The sequence below is a fragment of the Callospermophilus lateralis genome, chromosome 4, assembly GCF_048772815.1.
Source record: "Callospermophilus lateralis isolate mCalLat2 chromosome 4, mCalLat2.hap1, whole genome shotgun sequence".
Classification (NCBI taxonomy): domain Eukaryota; kingdom Metazoa; phylum Chordata; class Mammalia; order Rodentia; family Sciuridae; genus Callospermophilus; species Callospermophilus lateralis.
In genome coordinates this window covers 51412465-51437279 of record NC_135308.1, presented here as the reverse complement: position 1 = coordinate 51437279, position 24815 = coordinate 51412465, and the positions used below count along the sequence as shown (strand labels likewise).

Sequence of the window (24815 nt, the reverse complement as noted above, 5' to 3'; positions counted from 1 at the left end):
AGCCCATATGGAAGTCCCATTCAGTTCACATACAATACTAATTCTATATTATTTGGGTGTTGTGACTTTCTTTGGGTCATGCCTGAATATAACTCTTCGTGACTAAACGATTGATGACACATTTTGAATAAACCGTTTTTTTAAAGAGAGAGAGAGAGAGAGAGAGAGAGAGAGAGAGAGAATTTTATTATTTATTTTTCAGTTTTTGGCGGACACAACATCTTTGTTTGTATGTGGTGCTGAGGATCGAACCCGGGCCGCACGCATGCCAGGCGAGCGTGCTACCATTTGAGCCACATCCTCAGCCCCTTTGAATAAACCATCTTAACCACACACAGTTGACATGCAGTGTTTCAAGAAACAGGCAACAATAATAATAACTCTTATTTTGAAAAAAAATTGCAGAAAAAGAATCAGTGCAGAAAAGTCAGCAGTATGTACTATATAAAATACTGAAGTAGCTTTGGTAAAGTTTTCTTTTCCACTCTGTGGACTAGTGAGTAAAGCCAATAGCTAGCTATTTATAAGGTGCATGAATGCCAAAGACAGACCTAAGGTTTCTACTTTTTAGACCCTGCTGCTTTCCATTCACCAGAGCCCTTGAATTGGCTTTTGTCTTCTGAAAAGTCTATTGCTATCTGCCTACATCCTAAAGGAATGGAGATAATTGCTCCTTTTGGTAAATGAAAATTCACAGCCCAAATTGCTAGGCAGGGCCTCAGTAACAATAGCTGAATGCATCAGATGTGTTCATATTATTTTTTTGTACATTGTAAAATTTGACTTTTGCTGCCATTCAAAAGCTCACACATGTTTTATACTCTGTCATTAGTGAAGAAGGCTTCATATTTTGTCTTCTTTCAAAAAGCAGTGTCTTTTTTTTAAGATAGACAAAATATGTTTATTTTATTTATTTTTATGTAGTGCTGAGGATTGAACCCAGTGCCTTACAACGTGCTAGGCAATTCCTCTACCACTAAGCCACAATCCCAGCCCCCAAATGTCTTCTTTTCAAAATAGATCCTTTTTAGTTATACACAACAGTAGGATTCATTACTGCCAATGAGATTCGACCCAATTTTTTTCTTATAAATTTTCAACTTAGACACAACTTCATACAAATACATGAAAGAAAATAGTCAAACCAACTGATTGCTAACAATAATGAGGAGTGAATTTCTGATCAGAACTTCAATTACTATAGGTAATTAAAATTAATTAGTATCACATTAGGATAATTATTATTGGTCAGTTTAATCTTGACAATGAATAGTCAAAGAAAAATAAATATTTCAGAAGCTTAAGTAGAATTTGTAGAAGTGTATGCTCAGATGAGTCTTTCTTCAAACATTTTACTCTCTGTTTTGGATATCTTTGAATTTTACTGTTTTGGATATCTTTGCTTTTCTGCTAGCAAATCTCAAAGAAGCCTTCCCCACATATGTGGTATGGTTAGGTTATCACTTCTTACTGTTTTATTTCATACAGTCTAATATTTCAAAAAAGTATAGAGATTCTGTCTTTTGCATCATCCACAACAATTCTTAGTTTTAAAAGGAAATCCTGATTGAGCCTGACAAATATTTGTCTTTTTCTTTGTCTCAAAGCTGTACGAAAGAGGACATTTGTGTAGGAGAAGTAGAGATGACTGCGATTTTGCGGAATTTTGCAATGGAACATCTGAGTTTTGTATGCCTGATGTGAAAGCTGCTAACTTAGAGCCATGCCATAATTATACTGCTTATTGTCTTTATGGGCTTTGCCGAGATCCGAGCAGACAGTGTAAGGACATATTTGGAAGATGTAATTATCATCTTTTTTTCTGATTTTTATTTTTAAAATGCAGTTAAGTTAAAGTCAGTAATCCATCCTATGGCCATGTCAGAAAATGTTGTTTTACATTTGCATAGGAAAGTAAACTTGTAAACCATCGTAACTTTGATCTATGTCAAATGGTAGAATTGGCCTACTAACTATAGAACAGATACAGTAGGATATTTATCAAGTTTCAAGTGATTGGAGGAATTGGAGTAGACTATTAGAATATGACTTCAAAGAGAAAATGACTGGTTTCTTAATAATATCTGGACTGTATTAAAGATTTTCACATTCGGGACAATCTCTAGTTATTGTTTGGTTTCCTCGTATTACACAGTAAAAGGAATCAATGTGCATTGTTGTCTATGTGTCTCTTTATTGACTGCAAGCACTTGTAACAATTTTAATGAATTTTTAAATCTGAGTAATTGAAAATTCATATTTTTTTCAGATTCCTTAAATGCTCCTTATATATGTGTTGAAGAAATAAATTTTCAAAACGATAAATTTGGAAACTGTGGAAAAAGTTGTAATTTTGGGTAAGCACTTAGGAAATCATAAATTTTCCATGTATATATACTGTTTATATACAGCAAAGTGTCATGTGATAGAAATGAGAGATGAATGTACACTTTGTTCTGCTTCATAAGATGGTTTAGTTTTGGTGTTATGATCTGTATAATTCTTTGAGTAATCTTCTATTTTGAATTGTTATTTTCCAAGTATATTAGAAAACTAACTTACAGACAGGTAACTTTTATGTTTCATATTGCCAGGTTTATCCTTTGTGGAAAAGTAGTTTGTAGCTATGGACATACAGAAGTAGCAGATATGAAAGATTATGATTTTCAGTATACGTACCTTGCAGGCCATGTATGCGTGTCTGCACATTTAAGAAATACTTCAAGACCTGATGATACGTATGCACATACTGCCAATCCTTGTGATGAAGATAAGGTAAATACATTTTACTTGATATTACTTATGGTGGAATTGTTTGTGAATGTGTGAATTTGTGTGCATAAGTGCATGTGTGTATGAATATTTGTGACAGAGCTTATTTTTTAAAATTTATAATCAATGCTACTACTTTTGGATACTGCATCATATCCCTTTAGTGAAAAGATCAAAATTTGTTTGTCAGAGGAAACTATTGGTTTATTTTTACTGAAATGTTTCAATAGATATTTGAACTTGATTTCTCATACTACTGAATATAAGCCCCCATTCTCAAGCTAAGATGTGATCTGCAGTAATTATGTAATTGACAAAAAAAGAATGAAATGATACACATAAAGATGGCACAACAAAAATGCCACAAAAATAACAGCTTCTCAGAACAACCTGAATTATGAGAACATTAAAGAGAAATTTAAAAGGTTAAGTATTTCCTCTGGTAGTGATTGTCAAGGAGAATTAATTGGGTTACAAGTAAAGTAAAATATTTATGTTGCTTATTAACCTATACTCCTAAAATTTCCTCTAAAACATAATATTCCTGTTAAAAAGTCTTTCCCCCATAAATCACAATAATAAAAAATAGAGTTTTAAGTTATACTTTTCTTTTTTATGTAAATTTTTAAAAATTATATATGACAGAAGAATGCATTGCATTTCTTATTACAAAAACAGAACACAATCTTTCATAACTCTGGTTGTATACATAGTATATTCACACCAATTCCTGTCTTCATACACATACTTTGGATAGTAATGATCAGCACATTCCACCATTAATTACCCCATACCCCCTTCCTTCCTCTTCAACCTCTCTGCCCTATCTAGAGTTAAGTCTGTTTCTCCTATGCTCCCCCTCCTTACCCTACTATGAATCAGCCTCCTTATATTAGAGAAAACATTCAGCATTTGGTTTTTTGGGATTGGCTAACTTCACTGAACATTATCTTCTCTAACTCCATCCATGTACCTGAAAATGTCATGATTTTATTCTCTTTTATTGCTGAGTAATATTCCATTGTGTATATATGCCACATTGTTTTTATCCATTCATCCACTGAAGAATCTAGGTTGGTTCCACAGTTTAGCTATTGTGAATTGTGCTGCTATAAACATTGATGTGGCCATTTTTAAGTCAGTAGGACAAACCAAATCAGGAGGCTATATAAGTGTAATCAATCAAATCCAATAATCCCCTTCCTTCCTGGTTCATCAGATCAATGCTTCCCTCCTGTGTGTAAACACATTTTCTGAGCCACTACTGGTTTGGAGATGCCGAATTCATAATTGACAGCTCAAATAAATTTTTAACATTTGGTGCTTTGATTTATATTTTAAACAAAGACAATCTTCATACATGTGAGGCACTGGGTTTGATCTTCAGCAAGGCATTAAAAAAAGCAAATGGATAAAATAAAGATATCATGTCCATCTACAACTAAAAATATTTTTTAAAAATATTCTGTCAGATAACATGAGAAAAGCCAGACATCATCTTAGAACATGCCTCAAAAGACTAAGTTTTAGTAGAAGACTATTAACATGTTAAGTAGAACATACATTGTAAAATTTGGCTTTTGTTCATTTGTGTGCAGCAAGTTTTTTCACTCTTATGATATGTGAGGTGTTTAATAGTATCCCATATGAAAAGATGAATTAATTGATGTCTGGAGAAATTCAGTAACTTTCTCCAGGCCACTCTGCTAATATGAAAGATATAATTATAAGTGGAGAAAAAGCAAACACGATGGGAATACTGCTTTTAAACAATGCCTTAGGTTCTGTAAGTTAAGCAGTTCTTGCACTGAGAAATAGTTCTTTCATAGTCTATCGCTTGAACTTCAGTGTGTAAACTTTATTCTCTCTCTGTTTTTTTTTGTTTTGTTTTGTTTTGTTTTGTTTTTTTTGGTGGTACTGGGGATTGAATCCAGGGCCTTGTGCATGCTAAGCAAGTACTCTACCAACTGAGCTGTATCCCCAGCCCCATAAATTTTATTCTCTTCAAATATTAAATGAAAGTAAAAACGCTGTTCACGGGTTTTATGAGCATAGAAAAGAAAAATGCATTAGGTGCAAAGGCAATTCCTAGTCAAAATATTTAGTAAAGCTTGTTTTGTTTGTTCTTATACCAATTCATAAAAATTAATGTACAGCTCTGCTCCATCAAGGGAAAAATGATATGTTTTTGCAAATTAATACTTCATAAAGGAATAACACACTATGTTGATATTGACTCCAAGATTGTTTTGAAGCATGAACTATTTTGTATATCACCCCTCCATATAAGTTTTACAACAAGTATGATTCCTCAACTCTTGAGTTTACATTTAAAGGTTTTGCTGTTAGTGGTTGCTTCAATATTTTAAGTTTTAACATGTGTTTTAGTCTTGTAATGGCAGGTCATGTGTTCTCGTACACGAACATCCCTATAAAGCACCTTGTAACTCACATGAACAATGCAAAGGACATGGGGTATGTAACAGATTCTCTCTTTTTAAATACTATTATGTCAATAAGCTTTTATAGGATAATTATGTTCAGAATTATTTGATGTGGAAATTTCTTTTAGAAAATCACAATTAACAAGGAAATTACATTAGATTATTTACACAAATGTACATAATTTATTTTTATAATCAGATTGTTATAGTCCTCATGAGCAGATTAAACTTTGAATTTGTGAAAAGGTAATGAGAAACATCGTGACAATGCTTAATTAAGATGATGGAAACTTAGAACTGGATTTATTAAGCATTACACATACATTATACACTTATATTTTTAAATTGAATGGGCATGTACTTCATATATTTATAAATACACAAAGTATTTTTAATATTCACACTGCTTATCATCTAAAAATATTATGAAATTATTTCTTCCCCATTGACATTCATTTCATCTTTTGACAACTTCAATTTATTTCATTTTATGGATCTTTTCTTCTACTCTCTTCAAAGATTCATATATTGATGGGCTTCCAAATAATATTAACTTTTAACTTCTGCAAATAGTGGTAAAAATAGACATTGTTGTGCATTTAGCTTTGCACATTTATCTGATTTCTTCAAATTATTAGCATTGAAATATAATGGGCAGAACTTACATAACATTTAAATTTTCATAAATGCATATTGGCTTTTAGAAACACTATACCAACTTTTGATCCCAAATATCATGTATGAAAGTATGCATTTCCTCATATTTTTGTTAGACTATTTTATGAGTCTTTTTAATGTCTTCTAACATGCTGAATCCATCTCTGACTTGCATTTACTTAGTATTCAATGATATAGGGCTTAAATGTTTTGTTGTATCTGAAATTGGTATTTGTATTCATCCATCCATTGTTAAATTAATTGCTAGGTTGTAGAAATTTTCAAAATTTTGTAAGTTTTTCCAAGCTACATTTTGCTTTAGTTTGTGACCAGCGTCTTTATCCATATTGATGCTTTATATAGTAATTCTGCTAAAACAGAACCTGTGTCTCACATCAACATTTTTTCTCAAGTCACATACATATTCTGTTACTCAGAATTTTGTTTCTGTTTCTTATATGGTTTTAATTTAACCTCTTATTTAATTTTTGCATGAGACTATTTCTGAATTCTCCATTCGGCTATTGCTGATTTATTTATTTGCTAATTACATTTATAGATATAATTTTCAATCCTTCATATGAATACTGCCATTTGTAATTGACTAAATTATTTCTTCTTTTGTTTTTCTTCCAACATTCATAGACATTGTCTCTTATCACAGTTCATTTTTCAAAGCGTGGCATAGATTATAATAAAATTTATCATCATTTTATTCTTGCTAGCTTCATTGTCCCTATTCTTTTCTAAAATAATGCATTTTAATTTATGTCAATACAAAGGGGAATAAAGGTAAGGGAAGGGGGATAGGAATAGGGAAGACAGTAGAATGAATCTGATATAACTTTCCTACGTACATCTACGAATACCACAGTGAATCTCAACATTGTGTGCATTCACCAGACTGAGATCCTAATTAGAATATGATACATTCCATGTTTGTATAAATATGTCAAAATAGACTCTACTGTCATGTATGACTAAAAATAAAAAACATTTTTAAAAGAATGTTATCTAATTATATTTTAAAATGTGAAAAACAATAACACTATATTTAAAAGGATGTTTCATGCCACTTTTATTAAATTTATTTTGTGTACTTGGTCTAACACAAAAAATGAATTAAGTTTTATATTGTATATAAAAAGTTCTTAGTTTTTGTTTGGTTTTGGTTTTAGATTTGCAATAGTAAATTACATTGTCACTGTGACGCAGGATATGCTCCACCAGATTGTGAAGAAATGCTGTCATCACCAGGAGGGAGCTTCGATGATGGATTTTGGGTTTCAACAGGTTAGTCTCCAGATCATTTTTTTCTAATAGAGCTTGTGGTACCATAGAAATGGTCTATAATTTTTTTTGTTCTTTATGACTATTAAGTACCTGACAAGTGGGTAATACAACTGAGGAATTGAGATTTCCATTTTTATTTTACCTTTTTAAATAGCCACGGGTGGCTATTTTGTAACCACACTTTAAATTTTAACCTAGAAGTAAGCATTTTAGGAGTTCTCCCCTAAATTTTAATTATGATTGTTTGAACATATTTATTTATATAGCAAATGTTTTTCATAGACATATATTTAAATTATATGAATGATGATAGTTACATAGTCTGTATTATCCAAGAGTGTCGTATGTTGTGATGTCCTATTTCACAATCAAGTTGCAAGTTTAAGTGTAGCATTGAATAGGAAAAATATCCATTTCTTCCATATCCGAAGCATATGATAGTAGGCACTAAATATTTGATTCCATTAAATCTAGTTTGTGTTTTTTTAAAATTTTATGTTATATCCATTAATGTGTGCCTTAATCTATACTATTTTTATTGATCTAATTTCTCAGACTAGTTTCTGGAGATGAAAATCTTATTCTCCCTGATTTTAATTTTTTCTTCAATTTTTATGTATTTAAGACTATAAATATACTTATGAATTATATCTGTAAAACTACATATACCCAGTAACAAAAATTTGATATGGCATATCAAATTTAACATAGTAATATTCTTTGACAATGTCAGGATTTTATTAATTTTTATGGCTGAATAGTATCCCATCATGTTTATATAAATACATTAGAAAATAAAATTATGTATATTTATATTATTAAATTATTATATTATTAAATCATCTATTATGACACCAATACATTGTAAAAAAAACATAACAACTAAATAAACTGGAAGTTATCATAATTAAAAGTTGTTGTGAATAAAAAGACACCATCAAAGTGAAAAGAAAATCCACAGAAACTATTTTCAAATCATTATCTATTGAGGTAGAGAATATGAAAAGAAAACCTACAACACAATACCACAATTTAAAAAATGGCCCAAGAACTCAAGTGGACATTTCTCCAAAGCTGTTGAGATGGCCAGTTGTACATGAAAAGATGCTCAATATAAATAATCCTTAAAGAAAATGCAGTCAAAACTATAATTACATATTAAATCATACTATTAGAAATGGCTACTATGGAAATGTTTAGAAAATATCAAATTTTGGACAGGATATAGAATATGGGAACTCTTATGCTTTAATGGGTGGAATTTTATTTCCCCTTGAAAGAATTGAAATTTTAACAATGGTCCCAATATGAATACAAAATACTTTTAAAAAAACACTATAACAGGTCAAGTATTATATTATTCTGCTTCAAATAGTCAAAGATGAATTCTGATTGCCAGAGGTTAGGGGAAAGGCAAGTGTATTAGTATTTTAGATGGTTTCAGTTTGGCAGTGAGATTGTATTAATGATGGTGGCACAAAAATGTGAATGTACTTAATGTCACTGAATGTGACCTTTAAAATATTTGAAATTCTAAATTTTATGCATTTCATATTTTATTTTAATATAAATTAATTTAGGCAGATTTCATTTATTATATATCAAAATAATATAATGTGTAGAGATAATCTTAAGAAATGTGACATGAACTGAAATTTAAAAATTTATTGTTGAAGGTAATTAAAGATATATGTAAAATATATGTAAATATATCACATTCATTTAATGTTAAATTCAACATTGTTAACACAGAAATGCTTTGCCCATGGATTTGACACTATTCTTAATAGACCCAGCTGAAATTTTATATTTTCTTTACTTTCTTTTTCTCTTCTCCCCTAATCTATGTGTGTATGTATGTTTGTGTGTGTGGTTAAGTTACTCCTTTCATGATTTTTTCTGGGGCACTTGATTCATTTACATTTTCTATTACAATAATAATGGGCTGATTGCCTGATTTTTATTTTTATATTTTGATTTTCTGGGGGTTTTGTTTGTTTTTCCATTACTGGGTATTGAACTCAGTGCTGCTCTACCACTGAGCTACATTCTCAACCCTTTTTTGTATTTTTTTTTTTTTTTTTAATTTTGAGACAGGGTTTCATTAAGTTGCCAAGCAAGACTGGCCTTGAATTTGAAATCCTCCTGCCTAAACATCCCAAGTCATTGGCATTAAAGGCATATACCACTACATATAGTTTATTTTCGTTTTCAGGCTTCATTCTTTTATTTAATAAAAATAAGTTTCCATTGGTTCTATTTTTCTCTCTTTTACTTCTTCTTTGCTCTGTCTTGTAAACTGAAGAAACTTCTATTAAACAATAGTAAATTTAGTGTTATAACTAGCAGTTAGAAGAAATTATGAGTAACATTGCATATATAAATTTAAGTATATATAAAAATTATAAATGCATGTCAAATATATATATTATCAACAACTTTATTGTCAATTACATCTAAGTGTATTGAGTTAAAATAAATGTATAATGTATTTTGAAACAGACAATATTATTAAACTTCTAAATTCATATTCATTAATTCTTTAACCATATCATTGGACTTCAACATTTCTTTGTAAATTTGAACATAGCTCTTAAAAATGTTAAAAAGTACACTTATATTTTCAGACCAAGCCAAACTTATGCTTTTAAACCAAAAAACTGTTCCTAAGAAAAATGGACTCTTGATCAGTTTCTACATTTTTCTACCTTTCCTCATTATAACTTCCATGGTTGTTCTTAAATGGGATAAAATGAAGGAATTTTTGCATAGAGAAGAAACAGTAAGTGGAGGGTAAGTAAACATAGTACTTTTATTTTTTCTTAGCTAATTTGTTATTGATTAATAATAGTTATACATAACATTGTGATTTATTTTGACATAATTATAAATTCAGGGAGTATAACTTGCTCCAATTAAGATCTCCTTACACTTTCCCTCACCCTGTTCCCTGTCCTCTACTCTAGTGATATTTCAACTTATTTATAATTTCTTTAAAAAATAGTATATTGTGGATATACATAATAATGAGAGTCACTGTAGTGTATTCATATATGTACACTGGAAAGTTAGGTCAGATTCATTCTGAAGAGACTCTCCTGATTTTTCTTTTATTTTGATGGATCCCCCCCACCTTTCTTTTCTGTCTCCGTTTCCCTGCCCCTTAATTTTAGACTAACTTCTACATATCAGAGAAACTGTTCAACACTGGACTGAGTCTGATTTATTTCACTTAGCATTATAGTTTCCAGTTCCATCCATTTATCAGCAAATGATATAATTTCCATCTTTTTCATGGCTTTTTTCATGATCCATTCATCTGTGGAAATGTGGCTACATTGGTTCCATAGTCTAATATTGTGAATTGTGTTGCTATAAACATTGATTTGACTGCATTCCTAGAGTATGCTGATTTTTAGGTATTTTGGATATATACTGGGGAGGGGGATTGCTGGGTCATATGGTGGTTTCAATCCTAGTTTTTTGAGGACTATCTACACTGCTTTCCAGAGTGGTTGCACTAATCCACCAGCAATATATGAGTGTTACCTTTTCCCCACATCTTTGCCAACACTTATTATTTGTATTCTTGATAATTGCCATTCTCATTGAAGTCAGAAGAAATCTCAGTGTAGTTTTGATTTCCATTTCCCTAATTTCTGGAGATGCTGAATATATTTTCATATATTTGTTGACCATTTGCATTTCTTCTTTTGAGAACTATCTGTTTAGTTCTTTTGATTATAGATGGAGCATGTGCTTTTTTGGTGTTTGAGTTTATTCTATTAGTATGGATATTATTCATATATTCTGCATATGAATGCCCTATCTGAGGAGCAGGTGGCAAAGACCCTTCCCATTCTGTAGGCTTACTTCACACTCTTAATTGTTTCCTTTGACATGCAGAAGCTTTTAAGTTTGCTGGCATCCCACCTATTGATTTTTAGTTTTATTTCTTGCACTTTAGGTGTCTTGTTAAGGAGGAAGTTTCCTGTGCAGATATTATGGCCTCTTAGGCCTATATTTTTTTCTTGTGGTTGCAGAGTTTCTGATTTAATTCTGAGCCTAATTAATCCTGAGACTAATAAATTAAATTCCGGTCTAATTAAGCCACTTTGATTTGACTTTTGTGCAGGGTGAGAGATAGAGGTCTAGCTTCATTCTTGTACATATGGATTTCCAGTTTTCCCAGTTTTTAAAAAGACTATCCTTCCTCCAAGGTATGTTTTTGGCACCTTGTCTAGTACTGGACGACTGTATTTATGTGGGTTTGTCTCTGTGTCATATATTCCAATCCATTGGTCTTCCTTTCTATTTGTATGCCAATACTATACAGTTTTGTTACTGTTACTCAGTAGTGTAATTTCAGGTCTGGAATCTTCATCTACTCCAATGATTTTTAAATTTGTTCTCTTGATGATGTTCCAAATTTCTTGAATATTTTGGTCATAGTTTTTATGGGTTGAAAAATCTGCAGAGATCCTAATTGGTTTCACCCTATTAGTATCTAATTTCATTCTCTCATGGCTTTTAAGATTCTCTCCTTATTCTTTATGCCAGGCATTTTAATTATAGTATGCCTTGATGTAGATATGTTGTGATTTTGTACATTTGGTATCCTGTAAGCCTTCTTGTATTTGGTTTTCCAATTCATTCTTCATATTTTGAAAATTCTCTGACATTATTTCATTGAATAGATTGCTCATTCCTTTGGTTTGGAACTCTATGCCTTCCTCTATCCCAATAACTTGTAAATTTGGTCTCTTTATGTTATCCCATATGTCTTGAGTGCTCTGTTCATGGTTTCTTACCATCTTCACTGTGTGATCTACATTCTTTTCGAGATTATGTATTTTGTCTTTATTGTCTGAGGTCCTGTCTTCCAAGTAATCTGTTGGTAATGCTTTCTATTGAGCTTTTAATTTGGTTTATTGTTTGTTTCATTTCAAGGATTTCTGGTTGTTTTTTTTTCCACAACCTCCAATTCTTTATCAAAGTAATCTTCTGCTTCCTGTATTTGCTTATGTAGCTCTTTATCAAAACGATCTTTTGCTGCCTGTATTTGTTTGTTTATATCGTCTTTTAATTCACAGAACGTTTTAATTATGTACATCATCAACTCCTTCTCTCTGATTTCTTCAGTTGGACTATCCATGGATTCTAATAATGTAGTATCTTGATTTGTTTGGGGCACCTTTTCCCCTTGTTTGTTCATACTGTTTGCATGTCTTTCCTTCTAACACTGAGGATTCATAGCATCACTGTTTTTTACACTTTAGGCTTATAGTGCCCCCTGCAAGGTTCCAATACCTCTCCTGGCCAGCTGGTGTTCCAAGCTGGGAGTTTTCCACAACTAAAGATGGCAAGGATGGGTCACAAGATGGAGGCAGCTGGTTTCAGCAATGGAGTGTCAGGTTGGGGTAGTAGGGGGTGGGATGGGGGTGGGGGTGGGAGACCCGGTGGTGGTGTTTGGCAATGTGTTCACAGATGCAGCTCGGACCCAGTGTGGGCTCTGCAGGCATCCATGGGGCTGTCCTGGGTCTGCCTCTCCATTGAATTTTTAATTTGGTTTTGTGAGTCTTTCATTTCCAGAATATTTGTTTGGTTCTCTTTGAGAATCCCTATCACTTTATTGAAGTGATTTCTTCTTTTCTGAAGAAAACTCTAATTGGAGTTCATTAGGGTTTGAGACATTTTGAAGATGTTCCTCAACCTTTTGTTTTTAATCCCTCCTGCAGGAGCCACTTCCCTAGTTGCTATGAACCTCTCACCAGCCAGTACTGGTTTGTCAGCCCAAGGTCCTGGAGCTGGCTACTGGGAAAGTTATATCATTGTGTCTGCTTTTTTTTTTTTTTTTTTTTTTTTTTTTTTTTCCTATTGTGTGGTAGAGATCAGGATGTAAGGCTCTGGGTTATTGATGTAGTTCTCCATGTCCCAGCTCCCTTCTACAGAATTCTTTTTAAGGTCATATAGAGCCTGGTTGGCTATCTCTACAAGCACCAGTTCTGTAGTGTGGGCCCTCTGTGGGTGATCTGTGGTGCAGAGGTTTTTCTCCTTACACAGCTCACTGTCCTTCCTACTGAGTAGGATGAGTTGGTTTTATCTTCCACTGTCCCAGGTTGGGTATAGTGGTTGTCATTTTCCTTTGCTGACTGTGACTGGGGCAGTACACAACCAGTTTCCCAGCAATGTCTAGAGATTCACCTGTTGTGGTACAGGTCAGGCTGTGTGCTGTGGCTATTCACTCTCTTGGACCTACACAATTCTGTTTTGACTGACTTCCCAGTGATTCTGATCTTGGTCCAAACACATTCCTTTTAAGCTTCCTTAGACTCACACATTTTCTAGGCTTGGCTTTCTACTGGTTGTTGCAATGATGTGTGGACAGTCCTTCTATGTTGCTGAATGCCCAGGCCTGAACTGTAGCCATTACCAGGGGGGCAGACCTTCTAGATTTCTTAGGACCTCATGCAATTTCCCATTATTTTTCCCCCAATTTCAGTAGTCACCAAAGGCATCAGTCCTAAGGGTTTCCCTTAATTCTGAGGCCCAAACTGCCTTCATGCTTGGATTAGAGCTCTTATTTCCTGCCTTTGGGAATTGTGGGCTACCCCTCTGTCTCTATCCTGGCTCCCACAGGCATTGCTGGGGTACCTGACGCATTCCTTCCCTCTGGAGTTCTGGGGACACTGTATGGGGCATTCCTTCCCTGTCTCGGTTTTTGTGGGGGAATTACAGAGAGCCTCCTCCCTGTTTGGGTTCCCAGAACCCTTCAAGGGATGCAACTTTCCTGCCTGGTTTCCATTCATTCCCCAGGGTTTTGCAGAGACTGTATGGAGAACTCCCTCCCAGACAGTTTCCTTGGGATTCTAAGTGGGATCCTCATTCCCTGTCCAGATTCTGTGAAGAAACCCTTTCTTGCCTAGGTTCTCACAAATGATTTATAGGGTGACTGATCAGTTGTGTTTTTCACAAAATGGCAGTGGAATTCCACATTGCTTTCTGTTCTCAAATTGGTATTAAAGTGTTAAATCTGGATTGAGGACAGTGTTGCTGTTTCTAAGGGGATTACATATGGTCTGTTCCCCCTGCCCCCAAATGTTGATAAGGGGGAGAGATTTGAGTTCTTTCCTGCTCCATCTTTCTCTCTTTCCCTCTCTTTTGTCCCTCCCCTGCTCCCATAGGTGCAGGTTCAGGGTTAGGGAAGTCTCGCTCCTGGTTTCTATGCTGATAATCCATCTTTTAGTCTCTCCAGATGTCAGTCTTTGTAATATTAGATATTAGAGCATTTATTTTGTCACGCAACTCTTAGATTTGTTTAGAACCATTAAATAAGAGATAAAACACACATGAAAGCTCACTTCAACTTTCTAGCAGTTAAATATCCTTCATGTCCCTGGAGACCCAGAACAATTGAAGCAGCTCAGTAAATCCTCAGTCCCTTTCAGATAGAAAACCATGTTGACCATGATTGTTTTAGGGAGTATCTGTCAAATTTCCAAGCAACACCAAATTCCTTGCATTGACAGTTAAGTTGTGCTAAGGAGATCAACAGAGACAGTTGTGAAAGAAATGATAATTTTAGAATTTGAAAATGTTTGTATAAATTATATTTTTCAATATGTATAATATTATAATACATATATTAATCTGCCATACAGACAAGTTAGAGTAAATAATGGATGGATAGGTTTTTTGTTTGAAATTTTAAAGAAATGCTTTACATCTTTGAAAGTTAGATTAGCATTTGCAAAAGACAAAACTGTATATGTTTGAATGGGATATGAAATGCTAAGACAGTGCTAGTACATATTCATTGACTATTTAGCATAAATCTAAATTTTTGTTACTTGTTTTTGTTTTTGCTTGATTACTTGTTTTCTAACTTTAAAGAAAATGCTATTTATTTTATACAGATCTACAATGGAAGACAGCAATACTAACAGCACCGAGTCATAGAGGTAAAAATGATTGAAAAAATTATATTGTTAACAAAAAGATACAATTTATGAAGTAAATTTTTATTGTTAACAATATCTTAGTATGATAACACTATTGTTCAGGTAGTGTTATCTCGATTTCTATGTTTCAAATGCTAAAATAAGGCTAAGTTAAAACATTTGATGTTAATTTTGTATCATATTAATGTAACAATATTTAATGTAAACAAATTCTAGCCAGAAATTTATCAAGTTAACTACTTATAATAAGAAATACTTTAAAGAAATTTCAAATATTTAAATTTCTATGAATAATAATACCTTCTGTTTCCTCACATAAGGCTCCAGGTGACAAATTGACAAAAGAGATTCTCTCTTCACCTTTATATTTCTTCCTCACTAAGACTCCATGTATCTAACTTTATTTTAAAAGGAGGAAATGGACATGAGGAATAATTTAAATAAGATTTTCATGAAACATATAGTTGGAGTTTAAGTCATCAGAATGCAGAATTTAAAACCTTAAGGGCAGTGGTGAAACAACAAATAGCCTGACATGTGATTGTGGCTAAGAAATGGAACTGGCCTTGATTGAGGACCTCTGAGATCCCAGGAAGACTGCCAGCTGTACTCTCCCTCCAATGTAGAGAGAAGGTTTTTTACAATGAGAAAATGTAGGGATCCAAATATATTATTAAAAGTTTTATTTCAAATATGTAAAAAATGATTATTTTATATATCAGTCCTATCACTGGTAGTCATCATAAAAATTTATAAGTTCAACAAAGCAAGAGAGTTTGCTTAATTGTCTGTTGTTCGTTCACACCTCACTTTGACTGATGGTCAAGTCAATAGTTTGCTGTTTTCTGTGTTACCAAGTATTGGGGGTTGGTGATATTCAAGGATCTTTGAAGGTTCTTTATTTAAAATTTAAAAAATCTCATTATTAATCGGGCTGCCTGTCACTTGACAGCAGTTCTAAACCAGATACCCAGACTTTCCTAGAGATAAATATAGACCTTTATCTTTTTGTGGCTGTATAGCAAGGCTCTTTTATACAACATGTGGCTCTATATGTGTATCTGAGAATTAGCTGCTCATGGATGATTCAGTGTGAAAATAAGTCAGAATGTTTGATGTGTAAGAAGGATGATAGTTCATCTGCATAGGAGCTGCATAGGAAAGTGGGCTATCACTGTGATTAGGTCAGAAAAGTCAAACTCATTCAGAGTCTTGGAGCTCTGGAGGACAGTGTCTTTTCCTGAGAGGAAAAGAAAGTAATGGTCAGAGGATTCATATTCTAAGCATTAAACTTACCTGTTGAGAGGGTAGAGTTTAAAAACTGTTTATTATGGCAGGGATAAGAGAGAAACTACTACAGTATTTCAGATCAGGGTGATAAGGATATGTTAGTGATAAAGTTTGAAGGTAAATGAATTGGCAGCCTAAGAAAAAGTGAAAAATGTACACATAAAGCAGAATAAGAACCTGGCTAAATTGTAATTTCAGAAAAGTATTAAAATGAAAATTAACAGCCCTGTTACCAAAGTTTTCTCTCTTAACTAAAGGTTTTTAAAATTCACTTGTGAATACTGGGAGAGAAAACCTGCATAGCTAATCTTGACTCAAGACATGTATTGATATGACATGATAAGGAGTCTAATTTTATCAGATATGAAAAGAGACGTAAAGTGTTTTTGTTATTGTAAGAGGAGGAATTCACGTGGTATAGTTGATAGTTTACAACTTTCTCTAACATAAACTACAATAAAATGAAATCACTCAGACTTGGAGACTAGTAAAGTAGGTAAGAGACAGTTTCTAGACAGTTCCACACTAGGAAAGATATGGTACCAGCAAGATTGAAAAACAGGAAAAGAAAAGGTTCAAGAGACAAGAAATGGGTGGAATCAATTAGTGTGCTGACTGGTTGTATGTATATGACTTAGAATAAACAATGAAGAACTCAACATTTCTTCCAGAATGGATATTGACATATTTTATTGATGACACAGTGTATAGTAATAGGTGAAGACTCAGGTTGGAGTTTGGGTGATAAGGTGGAGAGCAGCAAAGAATGACTTTGGTTTTGAATATTATGGGAGGACAACTGCTGAAGATGCACAGAGCATTTTTGGATGTACTCTTTCTTTGCTGATAAAGAGTGACAAATTTATAGTAACTCTTCTATCTACTTGCCCATCTATATTGTTTTTTTTCCTCCTTTTTCTTGCTGTTTTCCTTTCACTCATGTCAAGTTTAGAGAGTATAAATAAAACATGAATTTCATAACATTTCCTTTTTTTTGCATGTGTCAGAAACTATTCCTAGAAGAAAAACTGGATAACAGGCACATATTACTACAGTATCCCCAGTGCCATGTCATGCTAATTAATCACTATACTTGAGGTTGCATAGTGAAATTAGATAGTTACTAATAGTAACAAGAAAAATGTAACTTTTGCTTTTCTCTATTTCTTTTTCAACAGTAATTAGGTAACTATCAAAAGCCATCTGCAAAAAGGATATTACCAAGAAACTCACTGTTAACTGGCCTGATGCAAAAATGAAACCATCTGTTTTTCTCTCCTTTTGTTATGGTGCACAGCATTCAGTGTAACAAATCAAAATAAACCCTATGACTGAAAGCATGCAACCCTGTATTTGTTGATTTGGAAGTAAGCAGCCTTGCCTCTTTTTAACCAGGGAGACTATAACATTCTATCTGAAATATTCCACTGTCACTGCCACTCTGAGATGGCCGTGGCCATGTTAACTGCTTCCATCTCTAGACAGGACACCACAGCCCCCACCTCTGCAATGGCTCATGATTCCTCTGCTCCATCCATCGTAGGCTTTGGGATATTAAAAAGGAGCATCAATAAGTAAGGCTACCTCCCAAGGACCCCAGACAGTCAATGGTGTTCTTTTTATCTTAAAGGGATTGCTCAAGGTGTCTGGCCATAAGTACCTGTTCCATCTCCATCCAGGTGACGTCTCCTTGGCCCCATTAAAACTAAGATATTTCTTTGTCCCTTTGGGAACTGCAAATTGCTACCTTAGTTTGGACCTGGAGAGAACAATTTTAAGGAGGCTCACAGTTGCAGAGGTCTCAGTCCATTTCGCAGAAGAGTGTGGTGGAGGGAAATGGATCATATGATGATCAGAAAGCAGAGAAAGACTCCACTTGGCCAGATACAAAATGTATACTCCAAAGGCACACTCCCAATTCCCCACCTCCTTCAGTCACATTTAGCACTGAGTTAAACTCCATCATGAGATTAATTCACTGATTTAAGGCTCTTTTAACCCAATTTTATCTCTGAATGTTCTTGCATTGTCTCATGCATTAGCTTGTGGGGTATACATATCAAGACTATAACATGGCCTCTATTTTAACTGAAGCTAAGATCCTATGGGTAAGATTTTCTGGCATCAGTCTTCCCTTTCCCCCCATCTCCTTGCTGCAGACATGGGTGCAACTCTGCATTTAAGAAAGCATTTTAGTGGTTTATGGAACCACCTGCCCACCTGGAGTCTGAAAAGCACCTAAACTGTCTGTATTAAAAAGGTGATTCTGTGTGAGGGTTGGAAAAACCTCATCACAGAAGGCCTCAGTTTCCTTTTCCAAGTGCTCATTAACTGATGAATGTGGAAACAAACATACAATTGGGTAGTTTTCAGTCATAAAATAATGATGCTCTGCTATAACAGGGATAAACTTGAAATCATTATGTTAAATGAATAAAGACAATCACAAAGACCGTGCATCATTTATTTGTATAAAATTTTCATAACAGTGACATCTCTAGATATAAGAATTCATTTGTTGTTTAGGACTAAGGGTGGAAGTCAGGGATGCAGGAATAGTGGAAAAGTGATGACTCTAGTGAACAGGGTTTCTGTGTGTGTGTGTGTGTGTGTGTGTGTGTGTGTTGCTGGGAATTGAAACTTGGGTTTTCTTTTTGATGACTAGGACTAATGAACGTGATTTCTTTTTGTCATGAGAATACACTAAAAAAAAACCATTCAGTTGTGTACTTTAAACGAGTGAATTTCAAATACCCTTATATATTAATAAAGGCATTTGAAACACTAATTGGAATGGTGCTGCTACACCCTTCTCCTCATTTCCACTACCTTATTTGGGGCCATTCGGGTCACCCCCAGCCTGATATTAGCAATAACTGTTCAGGAACCAAATGTCTAGGCATCACAGCACCTAATGGATCCAAAGTTTAGTCCTTCCCAGAGGTTAATTTTTCACTTAGTAGAGTAAGGTGTCCTGTGTGAAAAAAGAGAGGTAGGGGATAGGTGTGAGCTGGGTTTTGGACACCTGCATTTCAGACATTTGTTTGGGAAGTTCAGGGAGGCAGTTGCAATCTTCTTCCATAGTGGTGTCACTTCCCCCATCTCTCCTGGCCTGATGCCCGTCCCATCCACACAGCTTCTCAGTTCCTAGAATGACCATTAACAAAACGTTTAGGTTAGATTTTAAAACTTTCTTTCCCTTTCCTCCAAGTATAGTCTATCATAATAAAGACACACAGTTTTTGAAAAATGGTTTTTGAGAACCTTATCAAAATCAATTTCTACTTTCTTGACATGTGTTCCTGTTTGCAAAAATAATGCTTTAGTCAGCAGTGCCATGTATTAGGAAATTGCTAGTAATAATAGGTAGTGATATTTAATATCTCCCCTTTCCCTTTATTGCCACCTGAGAAAATAATCTACCAAAAAACTGTAGCATGAACAAATGAAATTACCAAAACCTTACTAGCAGGGTAAATCATGTTTTACCCTATGTTGCTACTGAAGGGTTTAAATACTTTAAACTTTTCACAGCAAGCCATTTGTAAGCAAATGTTTATGCTAGTGTCTGGTCTCCTCCTCCCATTCTAAATATTTAATTTCACTTTATTTTTCATTTTCAGAGTTTCAATTTATACTGTTTTTTTGTAAGTTCAATTCTCTCATTGATATTATCTATTGAGATATGATTTTAATACTTTTTCTGGTTTATATGTGGTTCGCCTTTTACTTTTGAAATAATGAAACATAAATAATTCAGATTATCTTTCTATTAAATCAAATATATGATCTCCCTCGAGGATACATTCCCTTGATTGTTTTCCTGTGTAATGGCCACTCAATTGTTTTTCTGCATATCTTTTTTGAAAACTGAAACTGGACATTCCATATAATACAATGTGGTAATTCTGAAAATCAGGTTATCCTGGCTCCCCAGAGACATTTTTTGTTATTGCTATTTGTTGTAGTTTCTTTTGTGAGTTTTCTGAATTCATTCTCTGAAGTCTGCATTGATTGTGTGCATCCACTGAATGACTCTACATGTTATTAATGGTGTGTTAATGATTAGAGAGAGACTTGTTTAAATACTTGGGCCTATATGCCTCTCATTATTTGTCAAGGGCCTCTGGACACACATAGAAGCATGCTTTTATTACTCAACCAAAAAATTTTGTATCCTGCTTGCCTTAAGTCTTATGATCATCGGAGGTGACAGTTTCAGGTTTTATCAGGTCTTTTCTAAACATTTACACTTCCCTGTCCATATGCTCAGCCCTCTAGAGTCACAGTAATTTGTCATAGCTCTTCTTCTTAAGTTTCAAGTAAGGCGAATGAGAAATAAAAAGAAAATAGCTATAGTTGTTTTCAAAAAAAATGTCCTTGGGAAAAATAGCTTACACACTGAGTCTAGTCTTTTATGATAAAATACAGACAAGCTTGAAGTGACTCTTCTAGGAATCACAATAGAAGTCATATCCTTAGGATTTTCTAGGCTTGAAAACCATGCAAATAATATGAAAAATCAAGGGGAAAAGGCATGACAATCTACAACACTTCAACAACTGATCCCACTGACAACAAGTGGAAGAAATATCAGAGAATGAATTTAGAAACTGCATAGTTACAATTGTCGGTGAATTAAAAGATGTAAAGAATAAACTAATAAAGTAAAGGAAGTAAAAATCATTGAAAAGAGCAAACATAAATCCTGTCAATAAAAGGTAAGCCAATCATGATTTCTACAGATTTCTCAGCCCAGATCCTAAAAGCCAGAAAAGTTTGGAAAAATATATACCAAGACTGTAAATAAGGGGTTGGGGTTGTGGCTCAGCGGTAGAGTGCTTGCCTAGCATGTGTGAGGCCCTGGGTTCAATCCTCAGCACCACATAAAAGTAAATAAAATAAAAGCCATGATCCCTTAAAAAAAAGACTAAAATAAGAGCTGTCAACCAAGATCACTCTAACATCCAACAAATCTATCCTTCAGCTAAGGAAAAGACTCTTCAGAAATAAAAAGTGCCATTAATAAAGTGGAATTAACAGATATTTATAAAATATTTCATCCATCAGCAACCAAATTAATTTTATTCTCAGTGACATATGGAACATTATCAAAGCTATAACTATATTTTATTACATAAAGTAATACACTTTTGAATGATGAATGGATCATAGGAAAACTAAAAAAATATTAGATTTAAAAATTTCTTAGAAGCAAATGTGAATAGACATACAACATATCAAAATGTCTGGGATAGCAGGAAAGCAGTTCTCAGAAGAAAGTCTGCATGCTTTATTGTTTTCCATCCTTTCACTTTCAGTATGTGGATGTCTTTGCCTTTAAGGTGAGTCTCTTGTAAACAACACATGTTTGAGTCTGGTTTTTAAACCACTCTGCCACTATGTCTTTTGATGGAGACTTTGACCATTTAGATTCAGTTTCCTTTCATAGAGGTGACTTTTGGTTCCTTCCATTTTATTTCTAATGCATTGAGTGTCTACATTAAAAAATGAAAGATTCCCAAGAAATAATCTAAAGTTACATCTCAATACTCTGGAGAGAGGAAAAAAGCTTATTTCAAAATAATTAGAAGACAGGAAATAAGATCAGAGCTGAAACAAAGTTTTGGGTAAAAAATACGATACAGGATCAATGCAACGATGAGTTAGATAAACCCAAAGCCAAACTATCAAGAAGAGAGAGAAGAATAACATTGACAAAATTAGACATGAAAACATAGATATCACCACAGTCACTTCTGAAATCCAGAGAATCAGTAGAAACTATTTTGAAAATGTTTAATAATTTAATAATAAGCTGGAAAGTTTAGAAGTTAGGGATAAATTTCTAGACCCATATGATGTAGTCAAATTGAACCATAAGGACATAGAAAAACAATTAGATCAGTATTAAGCAATGAGAATGAAGCAGCAATTAAAAGTCTTATAACAAAGAAAAACCCAGAATAAGATAGATTCTTAGTAAGTTCTACCAGACCTGTAAAGAACCATGCCAATTTAAAAATACTTTATAAAATAGAAAGGGAGGGAACACTCAGAAATTCATTCTATGAGTCAAATATTACCTGGATACCAAAATTAAAAGAAGAAATACAAAGGAAAGAAAACTAGAGACCAATATTCCTAGTAAACATAGACTTAAAATTCTTAATATTAGCAAACTGCATTCAAAAACACATTAGGAAATTAACACACCATGATCAAATGGCTTTTATCCAGGGATGCAAAATTGGATCAACATATGCAAATCAATAATGTAATTCACCACATACATAGAATTAAGGCTAGGCATCATATGATCACCTTGATAGATGCAGGAAGAGTATTTGTAAAAATCTAGCACCCATTCATGTTAAAAATGCTAGAGAAACTTGGATTAAAATCCTGATGATTATATGTTCCTCGACTTACTGTGGGGTTACATCTGGTTAAACCCAGCATAAAGTCAGAAACTAGGCTCCCGAGCTTTTGGCAGCTGCTGAGACCCTGGCAGAGGTACCTGAAGACAAGCTTCGAGGACCTCTAGAGGAAGTGAGGCTTTTCCAATCAGCTGTTGATCAGTCCAGGATCAGTAAACTAATTTTAAAGGGTAAAACGTTTGGGCCATTTGTTGGTGATATGAAAAAAAGAGCTGAGGTTAAGAATAGAGTATACATGTGGGAGTTTCATAGCCTCCCAGAACCACGAACCAGGGATCTTGACACACGGACATTTCGGGGAGATTCTAACCATAGCAACCCTCCTGAAAAATTGCTGCAGAAAGTGTACACGTGCAGAGGTACACACTGACGATAAAATTCAGGCCAACAACAACAGTAGTATTTCTGATGTGACTGAGATGGAATGTAATTCGGCGGACTTGCATGCCATAAATTGTCTGTTCATTCCAGTTACTGTGGATATTACTCAATATATAAAGAACACACAGGTCACTGTAACAGATGAGCTTCCTAAAGAGTCGTCCAGCAGCACAAACTGTGAGTCTAAGAAAGAGAGGACTGATAATACACCTGTGCTCCCCAAGATTAAAGCTGAGACAGACCCTGACCCAATGGCACCCTCTTGTTCCTTAAGTCTGCCTCTTAAAGTATCAACAACTGAGGTGGTGTCTTCCCACAAGGAGAAGAGTTGTTTGTCATCAAAGTTCAAACATCTCTCCATTTGCAGAGATTTCAGCAATTGAAATTCCTAAATTAGGTCTCATATGCATGTCTGCTCCTGCATCTATGTTACTTGTGACCTCCAGTAGGTTTAAAGATGGAACTGCTCTCCATAGCACAGCCCTGCCTTTCGGGACTTTGAGAAACCAAGTGATGGAAAAGCAGAGTGGACAGATACAGTCCTAACTTCCAAGAAACTCAATTTAAAGAGTTGTAGTGACTTACCAGCATGGAGTTTGTCTGGGAGAGATGAGAGAGAAACTGGGAGCCCTCCTTGCTTTGATGAATACAAAATATGGAAATAGCGAATAGCCAGTTGCATTTTCAGTAATGTGTGCAACCTGCAGCCACTGGATTTATACAGCAGTGTCAAACAGAAACTGAGGGTTCTTGCAAGGCTTTGATTCAGTGGGAATCTGTATTGGATCTCAGTGTGCATAAAAGCCTGATAGCAACTCGAAGGCAGGCAGTTGAAAGAAAACCATTCAGTGCAGCCTTCGTGGTGCTGTGAAGAAGCAGCCAATCACCTGCACTCTCCAGGAGGTTCTCCTCCATAAATATAATGGCATCAATTTACCTTAGAAAATACTTCTGATGTGACCAGGAGAACAAGTCCTTGTAAATCTAGATGCCTAGTCAGATCCTGATCTGTTCTTGACTCTGGTTTCTCTGCCCCTGCCTTCAAGTCACCCCCTGAAGTTTGTCCTTCAGTCACCTGTGTTACAGACGTCTTCCAGTCAGTTGCCTCTTCTCCTGATCCCCACAGATCTCTCTTCCACTCCACCCTGCCCTCCTGTGTTGACTGTTGCCACTCTGCTCCCTTTACTCCTTCCAACCATCCCTCTCCCTGCCCCTTCTTCTAGTGCATCTCCTCACCCATGTCCCTCTGTGCTCTCCAATGCCACTTCCCAGTCTCCTCTTCCAATTCTCTCCCCAACAGTGACCCCCTCACACTCTCTCATTCTTCCTGTGGAGCAGCTCATGTCTGCTCCTTCACCTGGGCCTCCAACACTTTCTTCTTCCTCCTCCTCCTCCTCTTCATCCTTCTCTTCATTGTTCTCTTCATCCTCCTCCTCATCCCCTTTGTCACCCCCTCTCCCAGTAGTGTCATGTGTGGTTTCCTGTGGTGATAATGTGGAGGCTTCTCTCCCTGCAGTAACTTTCAAGCAGGAGTAATCAGAGAAGGAAGATCTGAAAGCCAGAGAAGAGTCCTAGTG

The 24815-nt window shown here is 34.6% G+C and overlaps 1 protein-coding gene and 1 pseudogene across 1 annotated transcript in view; both read left to right on the top strand.

Moving 5' to 3' along the window:
- LOC143398241 (A disintegrin and metallopeptidase domain 3-like) overlaps window positions 1-11182 on the top strand; it is a 42082-nt gene extending 30900 nt beyond the window's left edge. Inside the window, exons 11-17 of the mRNA XM_076855274.1 lie at window positions 1608-1803; window positions 2270-2357; window positions 2595-2775; window positions 5161-5247; window positions 7052-7166; window positions 9794-9959; window positions 11134-11182. Of these exons, the coding sequence (XP_076711389.1) occupies window positions 1608-1803; window positions 2270-2357; window positions 2595-2775; window positions 5161-5247; window positions 7052-7166; window positions 9794-9959; window positions 11134-11182 (882 nt within the window). The remainder of the gene's footprint in view (window positions 1-1607; window positions 1804-2269; window positions 2358-2594; window positions 2776-5160; window positions 5248-7051; window positions 7167-9793; window positions 9960-11133) is intronic.
- Window positions 11183-17863: 6681 nt separating this feature from the next.
- LOC143398240 (PR domain zinc finger protein 2 pseudogene) lies at window positions 17864-24813 on the top strand (annotated as a pseudogene).
- The last annotated feature ends 2 nt before the right edge of the window (window positions 24814-24815 follow it).